The sequence below is a fragment of the Monodelphis domestica genome, chromosome 1 (genome assembly GCF_027887165.1).
Source record: "Monodelphis domestica isolate mMonDom1 chromosome 1, mMonDom1.pri, whole genome shotgun sequence".
NCBI classification, from domain to species: Eukaryota; Metazoa; Chordata; class Mammalia; order Didelphimorphia; family Didelphidae; genus Monodelphis; species Monodelphis domestica.
Window position 1 is genome coordinate 442,832,294 of NC_077227.1, and position 24,856 is coordinate 442,857,149.

At 32.7% G+C, this 24,856-nt stretch overlaps 1 protein-coding gene across 6 annotated transcripts in view; it reads left to right on the top strand.

Moving 5' to 3' along the window:
* The window catches only part of PHKB (phosphorylase kinase regulatory subunit beta), a 256,746-nt gene that overhangs the window by 36,093 nt on the left and 195,797 nt on the right, over positions 1-24,856 (top strand). For 3 of the 6 annotated variants that reach the window (XM_056812255.1, XM_056812257.1, XM_056812258.1), the window contains 3 exons: positions 14,420-14,509; positions 16,401-16,539; positions 23,485-23,584. In XM_056812255.1, the coding sequence (XP_056668233.1) occupies positions 14,420-14,509; positions 16,401-16,539; positions 23,485-23,584 (329 nt within the window). Of the gene's footprint in view, positions 1-8,119; positions 8,182-14,419; positions 14,510-16,400; positions 16,540-23,484; positions 23,585-24,048; positions 24,158-24,856 lie in introns of those variants that run through there. The other 3 variants (XM_056812259.1, XM_056812260.1, XM_056812256.1) reach the window with 2 other exon arrangements.

Sequence of the window (24,856 nt, forward strand, 5' to 3'; positions counted from 1 at the left end):
GTTTGTTACAATCTTGTCATTTCTACTTATACCTAAATTATTGTGGTAGTCTTTTTACCAGTATGTCTTTAATCTCTTCCCATTCTTATTCATCATCCCTCTCTAACATGATGAGATTAATTTCTTTTCTAAAAACATGCTATCTTGATAAAACTTTTTACCTGCAAATCAATATTGGTAATGTACCTGTAGCCTGAAGGATATCTGGTATTCATCTTCCCATAAACTTCAATTTTATCAGGATGTTAGTTAGCTAACTACCACACATTTATTGGGTATTACAATAAGGAGCCCTAATTTGTATATATTTCTATACTTTGATAGGTGTGATTTCACTGGTACTCCTTTCACCAGTGCAGATTATAAAGCATCTACATTTTTCATCCTGTGTGACTTACATTCATGTCCTTCCACAACTCTTTCTGGAGTAGTTCACCCAGTGTTCTGAGAATCTTCTTCTAGGTGTCTTAAAAGTAAAAGGCTAGAAGTGTAGCTTACCTGGTGTTTATTATTTATCATTCTTGCCCTATGATAAAATCACCTACTTTTCTAATCATATATCATTCTGATGATTTCCCTAATGTAGTTTCTTATACATAATTATTAGTAATACACGGCAACTCATTTATTCTCTGCCATAACAAGTTTTCATTGCCTTTCGTGTAACTCACAATTTTGGCTTGTTAAGTTGATTTAAGTTAAGTTAATTTAGGAGAGTTTATCATGTTCCAGACTTGATGGAGTCATCCTAATGTCAGTTAAAAATGAGAGTATTTAGAGAACCACTTCCTCAGGATATCCCTTTTTGTTTTTGGATTCTATGCTTGACAGTCTCTATGACTATCCCAAAAACCTTTTGAAAAGCAAATGTATCCTGTTTATATTTTATTCAGATTAGTAATAAGACATGTTTATAGATCATTAGCATAAAAGATTTTGTAGAAGTGGGAAAGTAGATATACCATATGTATTGCAAAGTTATTGGTATCTTTTCTATTGCCTGTTTTTTAAGTAATATTGTCCATTGCTCATTAGTCTCCTTTTCAAATCTAAATGTTACGGTGTCACTGTCATTAATGAGGAAAATAGGAGATGGTTATTTTACAGAAATGTAATTTTCCTGGAACATAATACATCATGATCATCATAATACCATAATACCTTTCTATAATGTCATTCATGTGAACTCCCATTTTAACATTAATTTTTTAAAATTAATTGCCTCTTGTGATATTTTTATCAAATATTCTGTTTCCAGATAACCAGTTAATTACAGGCAAAGTATATCTGTGATCTAGATTATTAAATTATTTGATTTGCTGATGAGATTTTCCCTCTAACTTAATGTGACATCACACTGAATTCCTTCAAAATATACTGTATATATTTACTATATATACATCTTATTTTTAACATTTTAACTAAAATGTTTTCTCTAGTTGGGAACCACTTTGATCACTTAAGATATTGAGAATCATTGTATATGAGAGATGGACGGGACCCCAGAATTGTCTATTTCTCTTATTTCAAATAAATAAAATGGAAGCTGGAGAGAGATTTATCTTAGTCATATAGCTAGCAGAAGGCAGAATATAATCTAGAACCCAAGTCTTTTGATTTCTTAGCCAACTCTTATATTTCCTTTGAGGAAATTTATTCTTGATACTATCCTAAATGTAACATTAAGTTGATTTCTTATATTTTATCCCAAATTATTCCTTACTTTCGATTCTTTTGTCATCCAAGTCACTCTTTATTGCCCTATTATAAAGATTTAAATTGTCAGTTACAATTTTTTTCTAGGCATATAATACCCGCTGATCATAATTCTTTTGAATTCCTCCACGTCAGTCTATCTATCTGACATTATTTTGTTTTAGGAAAGAATAGAGAATAATGATATATTTAAGTTTCAGAAAAAATATGATTAGCTCATGACAGATAAAAAGAAATTCTATATGTTTGATAATGGGATTTTCCATTTTATTTTGTGATTATTTGAAGTATCCTGGAATAGTAATTTCAAGGGATGATATTAAAAAATAGTAAGAGGGAAATTTTTATACTCCTTTTTATGTCCATGGACCTGCAGTCTCAACTTTTGTTAGATTTTTTTGTTTTCCTATTTATTTTGCATTGTGAATTTATGTTATATAAACTGAACTTGCTTGCCCTGCCTCTCGTTTTCTTTGGCATTATTATTATTCCTTTTCAGATGTCAAATTCCTCAAAATTTTCTGTAATTTTTATAGTAATGAATTATCTTTAATTATAGAACTATAGTTGTGAATTATCTTTTTTAGGAAATCAAAGCAGTTTCATAAACTATCAAATAAAATAGTTTCTTTGTATTGTAAAAAGTAAAACAAAAACTAAATTTCTAACCTTTTTGTGAACATGTTTCATAGTATAAATAATATGTGTTTTTTTCTGTTTGAGATGGCATTTATACTTTAATTTCTATTTAGGTCACCTCAGAAAACAAAAAATCACTTGCAACAAGGGCTTTTTAAAAAATAGATAAAATACTGGCAATTCAACAAGTGTTTATTAAGCATCAGCCATGTGCCAAGCACTGTGCTTTGTACTGAGAAACAAAGACCAAAGCAAAATGAGTTCTTTCCGTCACTGAACTTAAATTCTGATTGGGGAGAAAACATTTATATGTCTATATGCAGACAGCATTCAAAAGAGTTATATAACATTTAGGATGTCACTAGTAAATCTGGATTTATAGTGGTAGTGCGCACAGGAGCTATTTGTGTTGAATTTTGAAGGCATCTGTGGATTCTGAGAAGCTATAATGATGGAGCAGAGTTTTTCTTTTATTAGTAGTAATTTGATCCATTTTTTTCTTATGATTGGTGATTGCTTGCCTTTCTTCTTTTGAAAACTGCCTCTTTGCATACTTGACCCTTTATTAAGGATATTAATATTATTATATCACCTTTCTATATATTTTAGCTATCAGATCTTTATCCAAAAAATTTATTGCAAATTTTCTCCCTAGTTAACTATTTGCCTTCTAATTTCCACGTAATTGATTTTGGATTCTATAAAATTTTCTTCATGTCACTGTAACTAGTTTATTTCTTTGTGTTATATACCTAATATATTTTACTCATCAGCATTTTAATTTTTTAACTGGTACCAAATAGTTTAAATGTTAGTTTTTTTCCTATTTAAAAATAATTTATTTAAAAAATTTTGAGTTTCAGTTCTCACCTTTCATACTTCCCTTTCCCCACCCATTGATAAAGCAGGAAATGTAATAAATTATACCTGAGAAATCATGCAAGACATATTTCTATATTAGCCATGTTGCCAAAAAAAGCAAGAGAAATACAATGAAAAAAAAAGTTACCTTTCAATCTGCACTCAGTCTCCATAAGTTTTTTTTTTCCCCCCAGAGATGGATGGTATTTTTCATCTTGTTTGATTATAAATTCTTCTCTTATTCATAGATCTGACAGGTAAAATTTTCTATGGTCCCCTAATTTACTTGGATCTTTGGATTTATCAAAAACTAAATTATTATGAACCTTTATTGTTAGATATATAATCTAATTCACTGACCTACTATTCTATTTCTTATCCATTACCAGATTGTTTTGAGGATTATCACTTTGGAATGTAGTTTGAGATCTGATACTGCCAAGCCTCCTTCCTTCATATTTCTTTTTTCATTGATTCCCTTTTGATTATTGACATCTTGTTCTTCCAGATGAATTTTGTTGTAAGTTTTTCCTAGATATATAAAGTAATCTTTTGGTAGTTTGATTGGTATGCTATTTAAATAAGTAAATTAATTTGGGAGAATTTTCATTATTATATTAGCTCAGTCAAGCCATGAGAAGTTAATATTTCTCTCATTGTTTAAATTTGACTTTATGTTTGTAAAAAAGTGTTTTGTATTTGGTTTCATATAAGTCCTGGGTTTGTCTTGGCAGATTGATTCCCAAGTATTTTATATTGTCTGCAGTTATATTAAATATTATTTTTCTTTTATTCTCTTCTTGCTGGACTTTGTTGGTAATATGTAGAAGTCCTAAGAATTTTTGTAGATTTATTGTAAATCCTGCAACTTTGCTAAAATTGTTTCATTATCTCATCTGCAAGGAATGATAATTTTAATTCCTCATTGCCTATTTTAATTTAAATTACTTTTTTTCCTCTTATTGCTATGGCTACTTTAGTATAAGATTGAATAATAATGGTGATCATAAACATCATTGCTTTAACTCGGATTTTACTGGGAAGGCTTCTAGCTTATTCCGATTATGGATAATGCTTGTCAATGGTTTTAGGTAGATACAACTCTAAGGAAAGTTCCATTTATTCCTTTGCCTTCTAGTGTTTTTAATAGGAATAAGTGTTGTATTTGTCAAAAGATTTTTCTGTTGATTGATGTAGTGATACGATTTTATTTTTTTAATTGAAATCATGAGTTATGCTTATAGTTTTTCTAATATTGAACTTGCCCTCTATTCCTCCTACAAATGTCACTTGGCCAAAGTGTATGATCTTTTTGTGGCATAATGCTACAATTGCCTTGCTAATATTTTATTTTATGTAGTCTATATTATTTATTTTCAAATTTTATTCTATTTTTATGTTAATAATTTTAAATATTTTCCATCATTTTGTGATCCATGTTCTCTCCTATTCCTCTCTGTCTCCCTCCTCAAGATGGCAGGTAATTTTATATAGATTATATATTTGCTATCATGCAATTAATACTTCATGTTATGAAAGAAGATACATATCACTTATAAAATAAAAAAAAAACAAATTCATGAAGGAGATAAAGAGGGAAATGGTATGCTTTAATCTATATTCAGACTCCAGTTCTTTCTTTGATGGTTGAATAGCTTTTTTCATCTTGAGTCTCTTGATGTTATCGTGGATTGTTGCATTGATGATAATAGTTTAGTTATTCACAATTAATCATTGTACATTTTTACTGTTACTGTGTATAACATTTTCTTGGTTCTGCTCACTTAATGTAAGTTCAGGTTTTTGTTTTTTTTAAATGATCATCCTGTTTACTTATAGGAATTCCTTCAGTTTGCAGTCTTTTCCAGCACAAAATTGTTATAAATATTTGTACAAGTAGTCCTTTCCCCTTATCTTTGACATTTTTGGAAAGCAGACCTACTAGGGTAGGGATAGTTTTATGGTCCTTTGAGCATGGTTCCAAATTGCTCTACAGAACAGATGTATGGGTTCATAACTCAATCAACAATATAATAGAGTTCCAATTTTCCCACATCTCTAACAGCTATAATTTTCTTTTTTTGATAGATGTGAGATGATAACTCAGAGTCATTTCAGTTTGTATTTTTTAATAAGTGATTTGTAGCATTTTTATATGAATAAAGATAATTTGAATTTCTTCATTTAAGAACTGCCTTTCCATTTATTTTGACCACTTAGCAAGTAGTGAATATTTGTATTATTCTAAATTTGATTTAGCATTCTATATATTTGAAAAATGAGACTTTTTCAGAGACACTTGCTGTTAAAAATGCTCCCCATTTGTTGTTTCCCTTCTAATCTTGGTTGCATTGGTTTGGTTTGGCAAACCAAAAAAAAAAACAAACCTTTTTAATTTAATGTTAAAGTTATCTAGTTTTCAAATCATAATGTTCTCTATGTCTTCTTTGACCATAAATTCTTTCTTTATCCTTTATGTACACTATTTTGAACCGCCCTGATTCATTGGTGGCATCACCCTTTATTTCCAAATTATGTGTTAATTTTGATTATATTTGTATGTGGTGTGAAATGTTGAATCTGTGACTAGTTTTTGCCATACTACTTCCCAGTTTCCCCAGTAATTTATGTTGAATAGTGAATTGTAAGTTCCTCTTCCAAAAGCTTGGAGCTTAGGTTTTATCAAATATTAGGTTACTACAGTAATTTACTACTATGTACTGAATGCGTAATCTATTCCACTTGTCCATTACTCTATTAGTCAGTACCAGATTGTTTTTCTGGTTGCCATTTTATAATATAGTGTTGCTAGTATTTTATTTAAAATACTTACATTGGGGGCAGCTGGGTAGCTCAGTGGACTGAGAGCTAGGCCTAGAGACGGGAGGTCCTAGGTTCAAATCTAGCCTCAGACACTTCCCAGTTGTGTGACCCTGGGCAAGTCACTTGACCCCCATTGCCTAGCCCTTACCACTCTTCTACCTTGGAGTCAATACACAGTATTGACTCCAAGAAGGAAGGTAAGGATTTAAAAAAAAATAAAATGTATACATCACTATTAATTAGGGAAATCATTCTATAGTTTCCCTTATCTATTTTTGTTCTTTCTGGTTTACATATCAGAATGATATTTGTGTTATAAAAAGAATTTGTTAGGAATGATATACCTATTTTTCTGGAATAGTTTATATAATATTGGGATTAATTGTTTTTTAATTTTTTTCATAGAATACATTTGTGAATTCATCTGGTCCTGAGGTTTTTACAGAGACACCTTATTGATGACTTCTTCAATATCTTTTTTTAATTTAATTAAAAATTTTCCATGGTTAGATGATTCTTGTTGTCTCCCTCCACCCTCCCTGGGTTGACAAGTGATTTAATTGGGTTATACATATATTACCACTCAATTCCCATTTCCATATAATTCATTTTTGTAATAGGGTAATCTTTTAAGACCAAAACCCCAAATCATATACCCATATATAAACAAGTGATACATCATGTATTTTCTTTCAGATTTCTACTCCCACAGTTCTTTCTGTAGATGTGGATGGCATTCTTTCAATATCTTTTTCTAAGATAGGGTTACTTAGGTTTTGTTTCTCTTTTGCTAATCTGAGCATTTTATGTTTTTTTTAAAAATATTCATCCACTTCATTTAAATTGTCATATTTATTAACATACAATAGAGTAAAATAGCTAATAAGTGCTGCATTTACCATTAAAATTTTTGATACTAGAAATGTGATTTTCTTATTTTTTTAATTCAAATTAACCAAAAGTCTACCTGTTTTGGTCCCCCCACCCCCATCCCCTTAAAACCACCTTCTAGTTTTATTTATTACTTTTTTCTTTTAACTTTCAGTTTATTAATCTCTTCTTTGATTTTTAGGATTTCCATATTGGAGTTTAATCTTTTTTCCCCATTCTTCAAACTGTCTTATTTGATTTTGGGATTCCTTTTTTGGCTTTTTCTAGAGCTTGAGATCAACTCCCGTTTTTTTGTTTGTTTTTTGAAGTTTTGTATATGATTGCTTGGATCTCATCATCTCCTGTTGGTTATGCTTTTTGCTCTTTTCCTTAGAGAAACTTTCAAGGGTTAAGTGTTTGGGTGATATTTTGTTTGTTTTTGTTTGTTTGTTTGTTTGTTTTTGCTGTTCACTCATTTTCCCATCCTTTTTTTTGCCTGTGGATTGGGATTTCTGAAAGCTGCCTGCCCTTTCTGTCTTCTCTGCTGCTTGCAGAGTTAGGCCTTGTGAGCTATTTTTCTTTGGGGTTAAGTCTTCACTGTTGCCATGGAACCTGGAAAGGGCCCAGTGCTATGAGCTTCTGGACTTCAGTGTGAGTTGGTGTCAGGGCCTGGGACTTAAAGGGGTGAGTCCATGGTACTCATTTGTTGGTGTAGCTTGCATCTTAGAATCCTGAAGTTGGCCTATGCCCAGGTTTTGAATCTGGCACAGTAGATAGAGGGCATGGTTGGCTAGCACTACTCCGTATATAGTTTTGCTTCTGATTCCCTCTTACCTGTGAAAATCGACTATCTCTGCCTATTTTTCACATTACATTCAGTGGGAGAAGACCCTCACTTTATCTTTCTGTTGGTTTTTTACTCCTTTCATTTTGAGGTGCTTTTTAAAGATTGGTTTGGAAGGATTTTCAGAATATTTTTGGCTTTTGCTACTACTAAGTTACCATCTTGGCTCCACCCCCTCCACGGTCCTTTTGAACAAAATGGACAAAATAAAGTTTCCTTATGTTTTTTACTTAGCTCTATTTTTGCTTTTACTTTGTTAGAGATTATAATCGCTACCCCTGCACTTTTTACCTCAACTGAAGCATCATAGGTTCTGCTTCCGTCCCTTATTTTCACTTTTGAATGTTTCTTTATGTTTCAGGTATTTTTTGAAATAATTTATTGTTGGATTCTGGTTTCTAATTTCTTCTATCAGTTCTTTTTTATGGGTGAGTGCATCCCATTGACATTATTAACTGTATTTCCCTCCATTCTATTTTCCCCTATTTACTTCTCACTTTCTTTTTACCCTGTCCTTCCTCAAAATTCTGTTTTACTTCTGACCATTGCTTACTTTGCCACTTCTTCCCTCCTTTCACTCCTTTCCCTTCATGTATCTCCTTCTCTTTCTACTTCCCTCTTTGATGAGATAGATTTCTACCACCATCTGAGTGCATTTTTATTCTTTCCTCTTTGAACCAATTCTCATAAAAGTGAGGCTCAAACATCTGGCCTACCCTCCATTTTCCCCTCCACTATAAAAGCTCTTTCTTTTGCACCTCTCTTATTTTATAGAAAAAATTTTTATTTTGCCTGTGACCTTTCTTTTCTCTTTTCTACCTCATTTCCCATCACTCAGATGCCTCAGATCTCTTCCAAAGGAATGCCCCAACTGTAAAGGCAAAAAAGCTAGGATTACCACCATGAAAAACTAAGGATTACAATGAAGAATAATCAACCAGCAAAACTGAGCTAAGGGAAAATAGATATTTAATGAAATATAGGCCTTCTACGTGTTCCTGATAAATAGCCCAGAGTTGAATAGAAAATTTGACTTTTAAACACAAGTCTCAAAAGAAAAGCAAGGTCACAGGCAAAAGAAATCTTTTTTTTCCTATAAAATATGAGCCAATGATTTCATTTCATGATTTCTACTTATTTCTGGTTTCTTCTGCAATGCTTGAGAGTCCTGTATTAAATTTTAATTTTTTCTCTTCTATACAATTATATTCTATTTTGTATGGTTTATTATTATAGTTTATATGCTTTTACATTTTGGAATATCATATTACAAGATTGTTGTCTCCTTTATACTAGTTTCTGCCAAGTCATGTGTTATCTTTACTTCACTGATACTTAGTTTTCTTTTTTGGCTGCTTATAGAATCTTTTAAAAAAAATTTAAACTAAGAAACAGTAGATTTTGGCAGTGTCATTCCTAGGTATTTTCCATTTTGTGTTTCTATAAGGAAATAACATATACTTTTTTCTATCTCTATGCATATACAGCTATATATTTCATTTTATTTTGCTCTCTGGTTTTAATAGATCTAAGGAGTTTAAAAATTATTTATTGAAATGCAACATGTAGGGTTTTTTATTAGGTCATAGTTTTCAGTGATAGTGTTTTCTAGGTCAGCTTTATTTTCATAGTAGGTATTAATTAGAAATTATTTTTATTATTTTTGACTTGCGTCAAATATTTATTTTCTAATGGAATCAGTAAGTTACATTTTCTTTATTTCGTTTTCTGAATCCATTATTTGAATAACATTTTCTACCCTCTATTCTGCATTATTTTCCTTTCAGATTTTCCTTTTCAGGTTTCATTTGAATTTATTTTTTGAGTTTTTCCAGAATCTGTGTCCAATCCATATATTTTTTTGGACTTAGAGTGTGTTTCTTTTGCTTTCACTGCCCCTTTCAGTGTCTATACCTTGCTCTTTGTCTCCATAAAAATTCTTTAGAATTAGGTGCTTTTTTGTTGTTATTTGTTCATTTTCCCTATCTATAATTAGACTTAGGGGATGATATAATGATCTGAGGGCTGAGAGCTCTGAGAGCCCCCTCCCCCTGATGATTCGATTGACCTTTGAGATGCTGATAGCTTAAAGATTTGCCTCAGGCTTAGGTATAAGCTTTTGATTTCACTCTGATATTGATCAAGTTGGGGGCTGATCAAATTCTAGTCTCAGGTTTAGGCTCAAGTTTTTGGTCTCACTGTGTATTTGATCTAATCAGGCACACCCTTGATTGTTCTATCTTGATGTTTTGCCCTGAGCTTTAGGCAAAAAGATCAGTATTTAATACTGCCCTGAGCTTTAGGCAAAAAGATCAGTATTTAATACTTAGTACTATGAGCCACTCTAAACTGTGTACTATGTCCTTATCCCAAGCCCAGACTAGGATCCTGGCTTGCTTTGGGCCCACACAGATCAGCCCACTTCAGCCCAGATTACCCTGGAATGGAACTCTGAAATTCTCCACAGGTTTGAAATTTCAAGAGATGTGGGTTGGCTTGTACCACTATTTGCCCAGGCAGGATCTCATGGTCTGCATGTTGGTGTGATCTTAGGTTCCAAATTGGTACAGCAGATGTGGGGTGGGTTGGTTTGGCTTGCTCTTGGCTTGCTGTTCCCTTTTTGCAACAGTCTCTTGTTGATACTGCTCTCCTCTCACCTCAGTGCCCCAGATATTCTCTGCCTACCATTTGGATTTTTCTTTTCTTGAAAATTGTTTCACTTGGTCTCCTTGTTGGTTCTTTCACTTGTGTATTTGTTTTGTGGTGATATTTTAATCTTTGTCTGAGAGGATTTTCATAGTGGGACAGCTGCTCTGGATTACTCTGCCATCTTGGCTCGCCATTTAATGTATTTCTAAAAAACTCTTCTTCCATTTCTCTCAGCCACTTGTGAATTCCTTTCTGGCCAATCCTTTTTTTGTTTTGTTTTGTTTTGTTTTCTCTCTCTCTCTCTCTCTCTCTCTCTCTCTCTCTCTCTCTCTCTCTCTCTGGCGGCACTTGTAGTTGTTGTGGGACACTTGCTTCTAGAATTACCTTCTAGACTTCACTTAGTGAGAAAGTAATTCCTAATTATGTTCTTTATTTCATATTTTTAGCCTCAGATCTTGATTAGTGATGCTCTGCTCAATCCATTATCCATTAGCACTCTTGGATGGAAAGGAAAGATCTTATTTGGTACTGTCTCCTCCATAGTTTATATGATTCTGCCTCTGCTGCTATGAGCATGATGACTAGAATTTGTCTTCTACCTGTGCCTTACTCCTTGGCTTCCAATCTCTTGGTGGTCCATTGAAGTTCTTGATCTCAGCTAATTAATTTCCTTCTACTTGTACTAAATGTTTTATTCCCCTACTAAAGCCCTGACAAGAGTTCCTCAGGTGCCAGCATAATGGTGCTGAGTTGACCCTGTTTCCTACAGTGGCTATTAATGGTCTAAGGAGGTCATAGTCTGATTTGGTCTCCCTGTGCAATGATTTGTATATCTGTATAGTTTGTATATCTGGCTTTAAGTATCCAATTCTGCTTTGGCTTATGATGCTTATCATCTCCACCTGGTTGGCTTTGAGTTAATTCATAGTAGCTTGTGCTGGCTTCTCTGTCGTCCCCTATCATTTACCTCCACTGGCTTCTGTCTTTATATACAGGTTTGTACTGGATGGGGAGATTTATTTCCAAATCTTTTCAATTCATCATTCATCTTTTGGGGATTCTTTTCATTTATAGAGGTTTATATGGGAGAAGTGAGCTTTTCTGCATTTTGCTTTGCCAGTTTATCTTTTTTTTTTTTTAATTCCTTTAGGTAACTCAGAAGGATAGTGCTAGCTTGAAATATTAGCTCCTACTAGTGTTTTTATACCTCAGTTGTACCTCACCATTTCATTTATGTTTGTCTCCTTAGGGATCATTTGACAAGTGGAGACCAGTGTCAGGGTCTTTTTCTTGTGTTAATGTTAACTCCGCGGTGTCATGTTATACTGAAATGACAGGCTGGGCCATGCCTATCCTAGTTATGATGATAGACTGCCCACTCTTCAACAGGATGTCATTCCAGGTTTCTTCCATTATAAACTTTGGCAACATACAGACATTCCATTACCCTAGAGCAGGGCATTATTCTTTTTCAAACATTGTTTACACAACAGAAGGTAAAGAGATTGCTTCATTGAGTGTGTGGGCCTTTCTGTGTCACTTCTAAAACCATGACTTTAAGGTATCATACCTGTCATAGTAATTTTAGGAGTATAATGATTTGATTTTTTTAAAAGCAGTCTTAGTGATTAAAAGAAAAAATCCATGCCAACCAGCCTCTGTCAAGTTATATTTGTGCTCTGTTTTTGACTGTGCAACATTTGTTAGTTGAATATAAAATGTATTAATTTTGACCCTATGATCTTTGTGATGTTTAAGTGCTTTTAGCAAGAAGAAACATGATATTTAGCCCTTGTACTTTGATATCGAATTGGCTTTCTCATTCTTTAGCTAAGAGTGTACAGCAGTCAAGCATGTGATATTCAGACAATGCTTTGTAGCAAATTATTATAATTACTCTGTATTCTATACTCTGGGCACCACTAATGCTATCAAAGCATCTTTTGGTAGTTGTCAGGGTATACAAATAGAAACGGCCCAAAATATATCCCAAATAACAGGATATAATGACCTCTCATTACTTAGGAAAAATAAGGAGAATTTGGACAGGAAAAGATTAAATAATCAATTGAGTGTCTTTAAAGTATGTTGACTGAACATTTTTGATCATTTTTCTTTTCTAGTTTCTTGGAGGGATGAGTTAGTGGAAAGAGACAATTTTCATTTATAGTGTTTGCTACATTTTAAGTTCTTATAAATTATTTTAAAAATTTTATTATGAATATTTTATATACATAGAAGAGAATAAGAGGTTTGTATATGAAACAGTAAGTGTTGTGTTTGTTTAGCTTGTTTTTTTAAACTATATAATAAATTTATCAGTACAGTGCCAGCATTGGTCTGCTTTTGTCTATTTCTGAATTTCCTTTTGCTTAGTTAAAAAAGTTTTTAAATGTTTCACAGAATTTTTTATTCTGCCGTTTTTTATGCTATTAGTATCATTACTTCCTTCCCCCCCAGCATGCCTCCTCCTTCTTTCTTTGCGTACCCTTCCTTTCAATCACTTTTATCAAGTAGAGTCAAGCAAAACAAATCTGTACATTGGCTACATCTGAAAAATGTGTCTCATTCTTTATTTCTAGTCACCTCTTTGCTAGGAGGTAGGAGACATGATTTCATTCATAGTCATACTTTAGTCGTGATTGGTTGCTTCATTTGTTCAAATTCTTAAATCTTTAAAAAATGTGTTTTCCTTTATGGTATTATAAGTTTTGTTCTCCTGTTTCTGCCCACTTCATTCTGCCCAAGTTCATGACTTCCAGGTTTTTCTGAATCTGCCTCTTTTAAAATTACATATGCTCAATATTTCATTTTAATTATATGCCATAATTAGTTCATCCATTCTTCATTTACTTAGCTTTAACCAAAACTGCTATTATACATTGCTTTGAATCCTTCTGTAGCTTTGATTTCCTTGGGATACCAGTCCAGTGATTTTATTGCTAGGGCTAAGGGTATGTACCATTTAGTTACTTGATGGGTATAATTCCAAATTGATTTATAAAACAGCTCAACAAATTTGTATTCTACTAACATTTCATTAGAATTCCTGACTTCCATAGCTCCACCACCAATTGTCCCTCCTTCCTTCCTTCCTTCCTTCCTTCCTTCCTTCCTTCCTTCCTTCCTTCCTTCCTTCCTTCCTTCCTTCCTTCCTTCCTTCCTCCCTTCCTTCCTTCCTTCCTTCCTTCCTTCCTTCCTTCCTTCCTTCCTTCCTTCCTTCCTTCCTCCCTTCCTTCCTTCCTTCCTTCCTTCCTTCCTCCCTTCCTCCCTCCCTCCCTCCCTCCTTCCCTCCCTTCCTCCCTCCCTCCCTTCCTCCGTTCCTTCCTTCCTCCCTTCCTTCCTCCTTTCCTTCCTTCCTTCCTTCCTTCCTTCCTTCCTTCCTTCCTTCCTTCCTTCCTTCCTTCCTTCCTTCCTTCCTTCCTTCCTTCCTTCCTTCCTTCCTTCCTTCCTTCCTTCCTTCCTTCCTTCCTTCCTTCCTTCCTTCCTTCCTTCCTTCCTTCCTTCACCATTTTTGCCAGTGCAATAAGTGGAATGTGGGATTTGAGTCATTTAAATTTTCATTTCTCTCTCTCTCTTTTTTAGTAATTTGGAGTATTTTTTCCTATATGGTTGTTCATAGCTTGCATTTCTTTTGAGCACTTGGAGGAGCTTTTATTTCTTATAATTAATAGTATTAAATATAGCAATATTATTTAATTTTTTTCATCATCAAAAGATGCTCTTCTCAAAGAAGCCTCTGAAAGTATTTAACTGATATCTTTATAACTAGCACATGTCTGTTATGGGTTTTAGGGTGAATATAAGTAAGCAGTTAAGTACTGAATTCTCATATTGGCTTAAACATAATATCACTAGTGTCCCCTCTCCTCCAAAGGCTAAAATGCTCAATAATTAAATAATTTGCATGAGAATGAAATAGCTAGAAGGAGCTGAGTTGTATACAGGTGTTGTGTTTCTTTTTTTTATATTTTTGAGTGGAAATATGGAATTTAATAGATTTTTTTTTTTTTTTAGGCTCAGTTTATGAACCTCTTAAAAGCATTAACCTTCCAAGACCCGACAATGAAACTCTGTGGGATAAATTGGATCATTATTACAAAATTGGTAAGCAAAGCATGTGGAATAAGGGTTCTGAACACCCCTCGTTTTAGTAGTTATTCTTTTATATACCTATTTTGTCTTTTTCCACAAAGGTATTATTTCTGGCATCTGGTTTGTTGGGTCTTTTATGCACTAAGAAGGTGCACATGCACTTATAAGTAGATGAAAAAATTCATTTCTGTTCCATCTGTTACTTTAATGATTGGAAAATTGTTAACAGCATCTCCTTTCCAGAAATATTTCCCTTTGTTCTTCTGTAAAACAAATATGAGAACCTATTTAAGTGTATTTGATTTGATATTCCTATAATTTAAGGTTCTGTGGTTTTATCAGTATAAGAATTGCCTCTACCAATGTAGATCCTATACCACTATGTAGATAGACTTGGAGTGGATTTTACTATAAATAGGGGGTCCTTATGGAAATATGAATTGGGTTGGTTTTTAACCTCTTCTGTATGTTTCTATGCATGTATAACAGCACTCATTAGTATCAATTTTTCCATGAATCTTTCCCCAGTCCCTTTTTAATGCTTTCTTCCTTTTCAAATTACTTTCTGTTTAATCATTTATGTGTATGTTTTTCTCCTAATAGATTGTCAATTCATTTTCAATAGGAATTTTTTTGATTTCTGGCTTTTATTCTGATCATCTACCACAGTATTTTATATACCTACACTTTTAATGTATATATTTCATTTCAATTGAATTGAAATATGTGCCTTTTTTAAATAGAAAGATCCTTTGGGACAAAGTTCTTTATTAAAAAAAATTATTAAAACCTGCTGCACTTTAGCAACTTAAAGTATTACTCTTATCTCTGAAATAAATTCATTTGGAGAAAAAGAACCAGCATACTTTTTCATGTCAAATTCTATGGAAGGCTATAGTATCCTAAAAATTGGAAAACTATCCTATTAGTTTTGATAACAAAAACTAGGTTAGTTTGATTTAATACATTTTTGAGGAATATAGTAGTCACCCATTTAGAGACTGAAAAATAGAAATGAAATGGCTTTTATGAAATGCCATTATGCATGCTTGCTTTCCAATTTTTAGTACTCATAAACAAAAAGAGAATCAGAAATTAACTTCAGCCTGCTATTTATTTAAATAGAATTTTAAAAAATATCCTGTTTATGTGCAGTTGTTATCTCAGATCATACAAGAATAGTTTTAAAGTGCTAAAACAGAACTTAGGATGTATTAAGCAAAACTGATATTCTAGTGTGAAGGACAGGGACAAAATGCTTCTTCACTTGACAAAGCACCTGGAGTTATGGGTTCTTGTTTGATCAATTGACATTTTATCATTTTGTAGGTTCATTGCTTTTGCCATCCCTATAGAGTAAGTGACAGTCCAATTTACTCATCGCCATTCACAGTGGCAGTAGCAAACTTATGCTGCTCTTTGCCATTCATCTATTTCAGGCTTTTCTCAATGAAACTGATTTGTTTCCTTAGTTGGAGAAGTATATTGAATTGACTTCTAATGGGTAATCCTCAACTACTCAACCTTTTTGGAATTGTCAGCAAGATTATTGACAAAAGAAAATCAGCAAAGGAGAGCATGAAGTCATTTTAACTTCTCAATTCATCTATTTTACTGCTAAAATATATTGAATACTTCTTTCTAGGAACAAGGATGCAAAAGGAAGAGAAAGGAATACTATTTAAATTGAAGTGATTTTAATCGAGAAGATTTTTGTCATTTACCATTTCATCTACATAAATTTCATGACGGGAAAAACTATTTCAATATTACTCTTTATACAATTAAGAATAAAAATAACTTAGAAAAACAGGATATGATTCTAAAAATAGGGTATAAGCAGTTTGTTCAAGGAAAATTGATAGATTCTTTATTCATTCTGGGGTCATGTCTTCAATTTCAGTTAAATCAACGGTGCTGCTATATCAAAGTCCAACCACTGGCCTCTTTCCCACAAAAACGTGTGGTGATGACCAAAAGGCAAAGATTCAAGACAGCCTTTATTGTGCAGCTAGTGCCTGGGCATTAGCACTTGCTTATAGGTAAGTTGGTTTCCTTGACTTGTAACTTTTAGTTAGGCTAAATATTACCTGTTTCTAGATCTTGTTTGGAAGCTTTTTTTGTTAATAATTATTACTTTCTGACTCTTCCTTCTAATGGAAGTTTTCCTGGGGACTGGATCTTAACTCATCTCTCTTTTTTCCCACATTTAACTTGGTAATTTACAATTCACCAGCCTCATCTCTGCCCATGTGACTATTTTTAGAATAGAACTGGCCATACCTACAAGCTTGACTCTTTCTCTCGGGTATAGTGCAGTGTCCCATAGCACTCCCTCAACCCCAACACACACATATATACTCTCTGCCTTCTATTCCTTGCATTTTTGACCCAGGGCCCGGAATACTTCCATGTTGCTGTTATATTCCGAAAAAAGAAAAATCTGTATTTTGGATTTAGGAGATCCTTGGCACTTAGAAGAGAGGTGGAGTTCAAGATATAAAGTTGAACTCTCTCTGATTGAGTTAAACCCTCCTGTAGCCCAAAATGCTGACCAAAGGCTATCAAAGCTTGGACCAATTTCTATCATTTGGATTTTGGATTTCTGAGGAAGAAAGTGGGCTTGAGGTACTGAAAAAACTTCAGTTTCAAGCTCATGGGAAATCTTGTATAGATTATCTGCAAGGAGCAATTTTGGAATTTTGGGAGGCAGTGGGAGAGAGGTTGGAGAGTAAGCTTGGGTTAGGCATTATTTCATGGAGTTTTAAAATCTGGTTTAGGTTCTTAATATCTTAGCCTAATGAGAGAGCTAAAATTGCTTATCTCTGGTACATTGTTTCTGTTTTGGAGAGATTTAAGAGGTTATGACAATCAGAAAAATATCTAGTCCTTCTTGTTGGTCACATCACACTCCTTTATTTTCTATAGGAGGAGATTGCACTTAAGAGAAAGGAAGGGGCATACCACCAAGTCACCTACCTGCTGAAAAATAGATTTGGCAATCAGAATCTAAGTTCTATTTCTTTCTACTATATTTTGTTTCTTCTCCAAAGATACTCAAGGGCACTTTTTTTTTTTTTGCTACCACAGCTAGTGCTACTTTCAGTATTTCAGTATTGATTGTACCTTTGTTTCTTTCATTGATATCTTTGGAAGAGGGAATACACTCATAGTATAATTTCTGAGTCAAAGGGATAAAAACAGTTTAGGTATTTTTCTTACATAATTCCTAACTGATAGAGGTAATAATTGGATCACTTCACCAATCTATAAGCACAGCAATATTTTTGTTTTCCCAAAGCCTTGTAACATTGCTCTTACCTTTGTCTTCCTTGCTGGTTTGAAGAGTTCAGAGTAAAATTTCTGAACTATTTTAAATGAAATATCTCTTATTGTTAGTGATTGGGACCATATTTTCATGTAGTTATTAATGGGTTTGTAGTTAAGTTTAAAAATAATTCTTATTTTTTGATCACTTAGCTGTTGGGGAATTGGTGTTATATATACTTGAATTAGTTTAGATATCAGACTTAAAAAAACTACACGATAATATTTTTCTTTTTATATTTTTCTTCCTTTGTCATATAAAAAAATATATTAGATGTTATAAGTAATATTTAAAGCAAACATTTTCCTGCTCTTCAGTTGTATTTCTAATCATTCCTTAGTTGATGGCCTTCAAAATGCATAAGCTTTTAATTTTATGTCAACAGTATCATCTATTGTTTACCATCTCTTCTATTCCTTTTTTAGTTAAAAATTTTATCCATATACTGATAGGCATATGCCCCAAGTAGGTCAGTAAAAAAAGAAAAGCCTCAGATAGCTGAAAACAATTATAGCAGCAATTTTTATAGTAGCAAATATTTACTGCTATGTGAAGACTAGGCTTAAACATGGCCCTTAATGATACACCCTGAATGTAAATCTAGATGCCTTGTTGTCTTTTGGAATTTCTTAATTTATAAGCTTTAAATTATATTTTTTTCATGCAAGAACATGGCAAGTTTGATATTGAGGGCAATTTCATCCTCCAGCCATATAACTGAATTTCTAAAGGAGAAGGATTTTTTTCTTCTTTTAAAATATTGTCAAGAAAAGTAACCAATTTCTCAGGAGAACCCCTCCCCCAAGCTAACCAACATTTCCCCAGCATTGGGCAGTTAGGCCTTTTGAGAATAGATATTTTCTGGAAAGTACCATAGTCTTGATGTCTTGAGACTAAACTCTTGGAGAATGACTAGAGTATGTATAGCATATATTCATGACAAGTTACAAAATATAGAAGAATCATAATTATCAATATTAATATTTCATTTATCTAGAACTGTAAGGTTTACAAACCCAGTGAGTAGGTAATGCTCATATTTTATCATTTATCATATTTTATTTATAGATGACAGAACTGAGGCTCAGAGGGATTAGTAAATATTGGCTGGTAAAGCAAACCCAGTCAGTGACTAGTATATATTTAAACCACTAAAACAGTTTTAAAAGACATGGTTTCACTTGTCAGTAGACTAACTTCACTACTTCAAGACAAGTCAGAATTCCATCCTTTGTCCTTCATGAAGAACCTGTTTTTCTTTCTTTGTAAGATAAATTTAAAAACTTTCTAGACCAATGATTGTGAATGTTTTAAAGACTGAGTGCCCAAATTACAACCCTCACACTGCATGTGTGCTCTCCACTTTATCCCACACAGTAGTGGGAAGAAGCACTCCCATTGGCCTGCTGTGTAGAGGGTTGGGTGATGAGATAAATGTCCTCAGGTGCATGTAGAGAAGGGGAAGGGAGCAGTGCCTTTCAGCATGCCTGCCATAGATTTGCCAACACAGTCTAGACAATCTTAGGAAGGCAGAACTTAGAGGCCATCTAGTGTGAAAATCCCTTATTTTAAGGATGAGAAAGCTGATTCAGAGAAATCTTTTTTAAGGGCATACAGTTAGCCAAATCAGGTCTCTATAGTCTATGATTCATTATTTTGATTATGTCAAATATATTAATTGTGACAAACTGCATAGATAAGGGGTTAACAAGAGAATAAAATTTTGTATAGTTTTAATGACAACATAATGTGACAAGTGAATTTTTTTAAATTAAATTTTATTTATTGTAATCATTGAAAATCTACTATCTCTCCCTTACAATGAGAAAGAAAAACAAATCCTTGTTACAAATATGTATAGTCAAGCAAAAAAGATTCCTTCATTGGCTATGTCCAAATAATGTATACCTCATTCTGAGTCTATCGACTCCCTCTTTGTGTGAAGAACTAGGTAGCATGTTTCATCATTAATTCTTTGGAACCATTGTTATTGCATTGGTCATATTTTTTAAATATTTCAGAGTAGCATATTTTTACAGTTGTTTTTTATACATTGTTCTTCTCACTTAATTCTGTAACATTTCACATACATCTTCCCAGGTTTCTCAGAAATCATCTCATTTATATAGCACAATAGTATTCTGTCACATTCATGTGTCTTAACTTTTTAAATTATTCCCCAACTGATGGATACCCCCTTAATTTTCTATTTCTTTGCCAGCTCAAAAAGCACTACTATAAATATTTGAGATTGATTTTAAAAGTCACTTTTTGTTTAATTTTCACTGGATACCTCTGATGTTATTCTGGATTACTAAGGAGTTAAGGAGAAGGTGGGGCCAGAGAGGCATTTGCACCAAGCCAAGACATGGGAACAGGTACATCTTACACCCTAGGGCAATTTTAGTGTTATAGGTTTCTTAACAATAAATCCACTATGATCACTCCCTAATTTTTACTTAGCCATAAAACTAGTCCATGGAAGAATAAGGCCACTCCTGAAATTTCTCAGCAGTATATAAATTCTGTGAAATGGTTTTGTGTTTGTTTTTTGTATTCATTTGTCTACTGTAGTAGAGATAGCCACATGTGACAATAACTTCCGGGGTATGGTCAGTCGGGCTAGTTTCTTGTGGCTTTATTTGTACTCATTCTAAGACTTAGTAAGTAAATCTGGATAGTTCCCCCTGGTCAATAGTATTGCTTCTACATGATTGCCCCTTCCATACTACCTGACTTAATTTTTATAAGGATATTGATCCATTTTACTAATATACTTATCCATTATTTTATATATAAATTCCTTTCATTTTTTGAAGGATATTTTTATTCTTCTAAAGGTAAATGAAACAACCAGAGGAGGTTCTATTCCACATCTTATTTTCACTAACAAGGATGAGGAAAATACAATAGTACTCCATAGTTAAATGGAAAAGATAGGAATTTTTTTGAAAAATAGTAATTCCATTCTGAAGTTTGTGGTAGAGAATAGCAAATTATTCACATGGTCTAACCTGTATCCTAGGTTTTAGCATTTTAAGAGGCTCAAAGAAAAGTTAGATAGAAAATAAAATTCTTCATCGGTAAGTCAGTCCAATTAGGGTGAGAAACACTTAGTAATGAAAACCTGAAGAGACCAATATGGGTAAATATACAATGACACTTTGGTAAGGGTGTGAATTGGTCCATCCATTCTGGAAAGCAATTTGGAATTATTCATATCATGTAACCCTAGGAAGTCAAATACTGAAAGAAATGTCCCTTATTGACCACAATATTTATAGTAGCACTTTGTGGTAACAAATTATGAATCTATTGATTGGAAAATTATTAATTGGAAAGTTGTTAAGCAAACTGTGGGCCATGAATATGCTATGCAATAAGAAAGGATAAATATGAATAATTCATAGAATGATAGGAAACCTTATATGAAGTTATAGAGACTAAAGGAAGCAGTACTAAACTAATATATACAATAGCTACAATATAAATGAGCTGAGTATCAACAAGAAAACCTAACCTTGTACTTAGAATAATTTAACATTTTTTCTGAAGAGATGAGAATATGCATTTTCCTTTATTTAAAAAATAGGAAGTGGTGGGATGGTCTTTGTGGTGATGCAACTGTGCACATACTATTTGACCTAGTTGAAGAGCTTAATTTTGCTTTTTTAATTTAATTATAAGCAATGGATCTGACTCAGACAGAAGGATGGCAGGTTCATAAAAGAAAGTGTTGATATAAATAAAATTAATTTGTTTTTTTAAGAAAAAATATATAGTCGTCGATTAATAAATGGTCAAAGGATGTGAGCAGACAGTTCTCAGACAAGTAATTAAAGCTCTATATAATCAAGGGAGAAATGCTCTAAATAACTATTAATTAGGGAAAGGCAAATTAAAGCAACAATGAGGTACCACCCCACACCTATCAGATTAGTTATAATGACAGAAAAAGAAAATGACAAAACTTGCTGGGGATTTGTGGGAAAATTGAGGCACTAATGTACTGTTGAAGGAATTGTGAATTGATTCAGTCATTCTGGAGAGCAATTTGGGCCTATGCCCAAAGACCTGTAAAACAGTAAATACCTACCCTTTGATATAGCAATACCATTACTAGGTTTGTATCCCAAAGAAATATAAAATAAAAAGGGGAAGCACCTATATGTAGAAAAATACTTAAAACATCTCTTTCATGAGGACAAAGAATTGAAAAATGAGGGAATATCCATCAAGTAAGGAATGGCTGAGTAAGTTATAGAATATGATTGTAATGGAATACTATTTTGCTGTAAGAAATGATGAATGGGAGGAACTCAGAAAAACCCAGAAAGACTTATACCAACTAAAGCTATGAAATAAGTAGAACCAGAAGATTGTACACCGTGGCAGCAACACTTTACAATGAACAACTGTGAATAACTTGGCTGGTCTCAGCAATACAATGATCCAAATCCCAAATAGAATTTAGTTGAAAAATACCTTTATAGCTTTAATTTCTAGTATACATAGTGAACAAACTAAAGAAATAAATACATTTTAATGCTATTTACTTAATTTCTAGAAGTAGAGAAAAATACCAACTGAATTTTATTATCAAATATTTCACAGAGTATTTTATTCATTAGACTTTTTACAAGTATATATGAGTCATTATGAGTCTTAATTAATGCTCATTAAATGTGAGGACAAAAGTAGTTATTTTTGACATAATTTAGAAAATATCAACTTATGTATGTAATATGTACAAACTTCTTTTATAAAGAACTAGATATAATCAGAGCATTTATCTGGGTCCATTATTGCCTACAAATATTTTTTCTTTCATTGTTTCCTGATTTCCATGCCAAAATTTACCTATTTTAAAATAATTATGCCTGACAATGACCGGTGGTACAATGATTTTATCTTGTATTGTCTTAAAAAAGATTTGATATTTAAGTGAGAAGTTTCATTTGACCATAATGACCATAATAAAAAGACTGGCTTCATATACCCCAAACTATAGCAACATTTTTTTTATAAAAGGAAACAGCTGGAAATTAAGTAGATAGATGTCTGTTTTTTGGAAAATAGCCAATCTTTGGATCAGGAATGTAATAAAATATGCTCTAAGAAATGATTAGCCATTATGACTGTAGAAAAGCACAAGAAGATATATTTAACTAAAATAATGTGACATAAACAAAAAAAGGAACATAATATACACAATTATTACCATGACATAAATATAAAGAAGAAAAGGAGAAATCAAAATGGGAAACTGAATGTTGTAAAATTATAATGATCAAGCTTGGCCCCAAGGAAATACGAGAGGAACTACTACTCTACCTTCTTTGAAAAGATAGTGAACTATGTGTTTAAAATAATGCATATAATGTTAGATTTTTTTTGATATTTGTTCTCCTCTCTCTCTCTCTCTCCCCTATATATATATGTACATATATAATTTTTAAAAATAAAAATTAATAATAAATTGTTTTTAATAAAGAAAGGGAACAATAAAGAAAAAAAGGTGGTTTTTAACTGTGACAGAATTAGTGGACATCACTGTAATACAGGATTAACTGAATAGTTAAATACTTAATTATGTAAAGCACTGCTTTCTTTTCAAATGCATTTCCAATTTGTTTCGTGAATTATCTCTCTCAACCAGGCGCATTGATGATGACAAGGGAAGGACCCATGAGCTGGAGCATTCAGCTATAAAATGTATGAGAGGAATTCTCTACTGCTACATGCGCCAGGCTGATAAGGTAAAACAGTGCAGTACGGATGGAACTTCACAGTTAAATTCTGGAAGATTAAATTAACCATTAGCAACATTATTTTTCTGGGGGGGAAATTGCCTTTCAAAAAGCAAAGTAGTATTATAGGTCAGTTCAGTTAAGTAAATGCTATTGCTGCCTCCTGAGCCCACCTATTAGAAATCAGCAAGACATTTTTAGACACTTTTCCTTTGTCACTTTATTAATCAATTTAGTTTATATAGTAAAAATTCTTACTTGAAATGATCATCTTACAGAATTTGAAACAATGTATAGAAGGCTCAAGATTTTTATTTTGTTAAGCTTACTGATATAATAACTATATAAATAGCTATTCAAAAAAAGAAAAAATTGTAAGTACCTGTGTATGTATTTGTGTGTATGTTTAAAATATTATTTCTATGATTTCCCAAGGATGTGTGAATCAACATGATTCTTTCTGTTTCAAGTAGGAAATCAAAGCACCTCTCCTATTATATATTTGATGAAGCAGAAGGTAAAGTCAAGGATCCTACTCCAGAATAGCTAGAAACTACAGAAGTCAAGATACAGTTCTCAATGGTTTGTAGTGGAAACAATTGGAACTTGGGGACTACCAACATGGTTTTTAGTTTCACATCTGCTGCTTACATACTATATGACCTTGGGCAGGCTATTTAACCTTTCATAGACTTAGTATTTCCTAATTCCTCATTTAACAGATGAGATAGAATTCTAGAATATTTTATGAAGATTGTCTACTTTCTGCTGAGCTTTGCGTTAGGCACAGGGGAAGACAGAAAGTAAGATACTTGTCTTTGGAATGCCTGTTGTCTAGTTTGGATACATGGTTCAAACACAGATAAATATAATTTACTACAATACTTTTTAAGTGAGGTAAAAAGGTATAGAACCAAATGCTACTACTTCTCTCTATGGTTTTATTACTCTTTACTTGCGAGCAGGCCTGCCATATGTGTTTTTCTCTTTTTAACAGTGTTGTGGGATGTATGTGGTATTCTTTTTTTAGTTGAATCAAATTATTGCTTTTTTAAAAGTAACAACAATCACAGGGAAGTATAAGACATGGATGATGGAATTATTCTCAGAAAGCATAGTAGAGACTAGTCTATAATACGCAGATCTCACAAGATTCAATACGTAAAGGTATGAAGTCAAACTCACATGGTATTATATCCTTTTTGTCTGCTTATTGACTTAGAAAATCACAAATTAGCATTATCTATGTTGTATTGCATTAACATTTCCCATTTACATAAA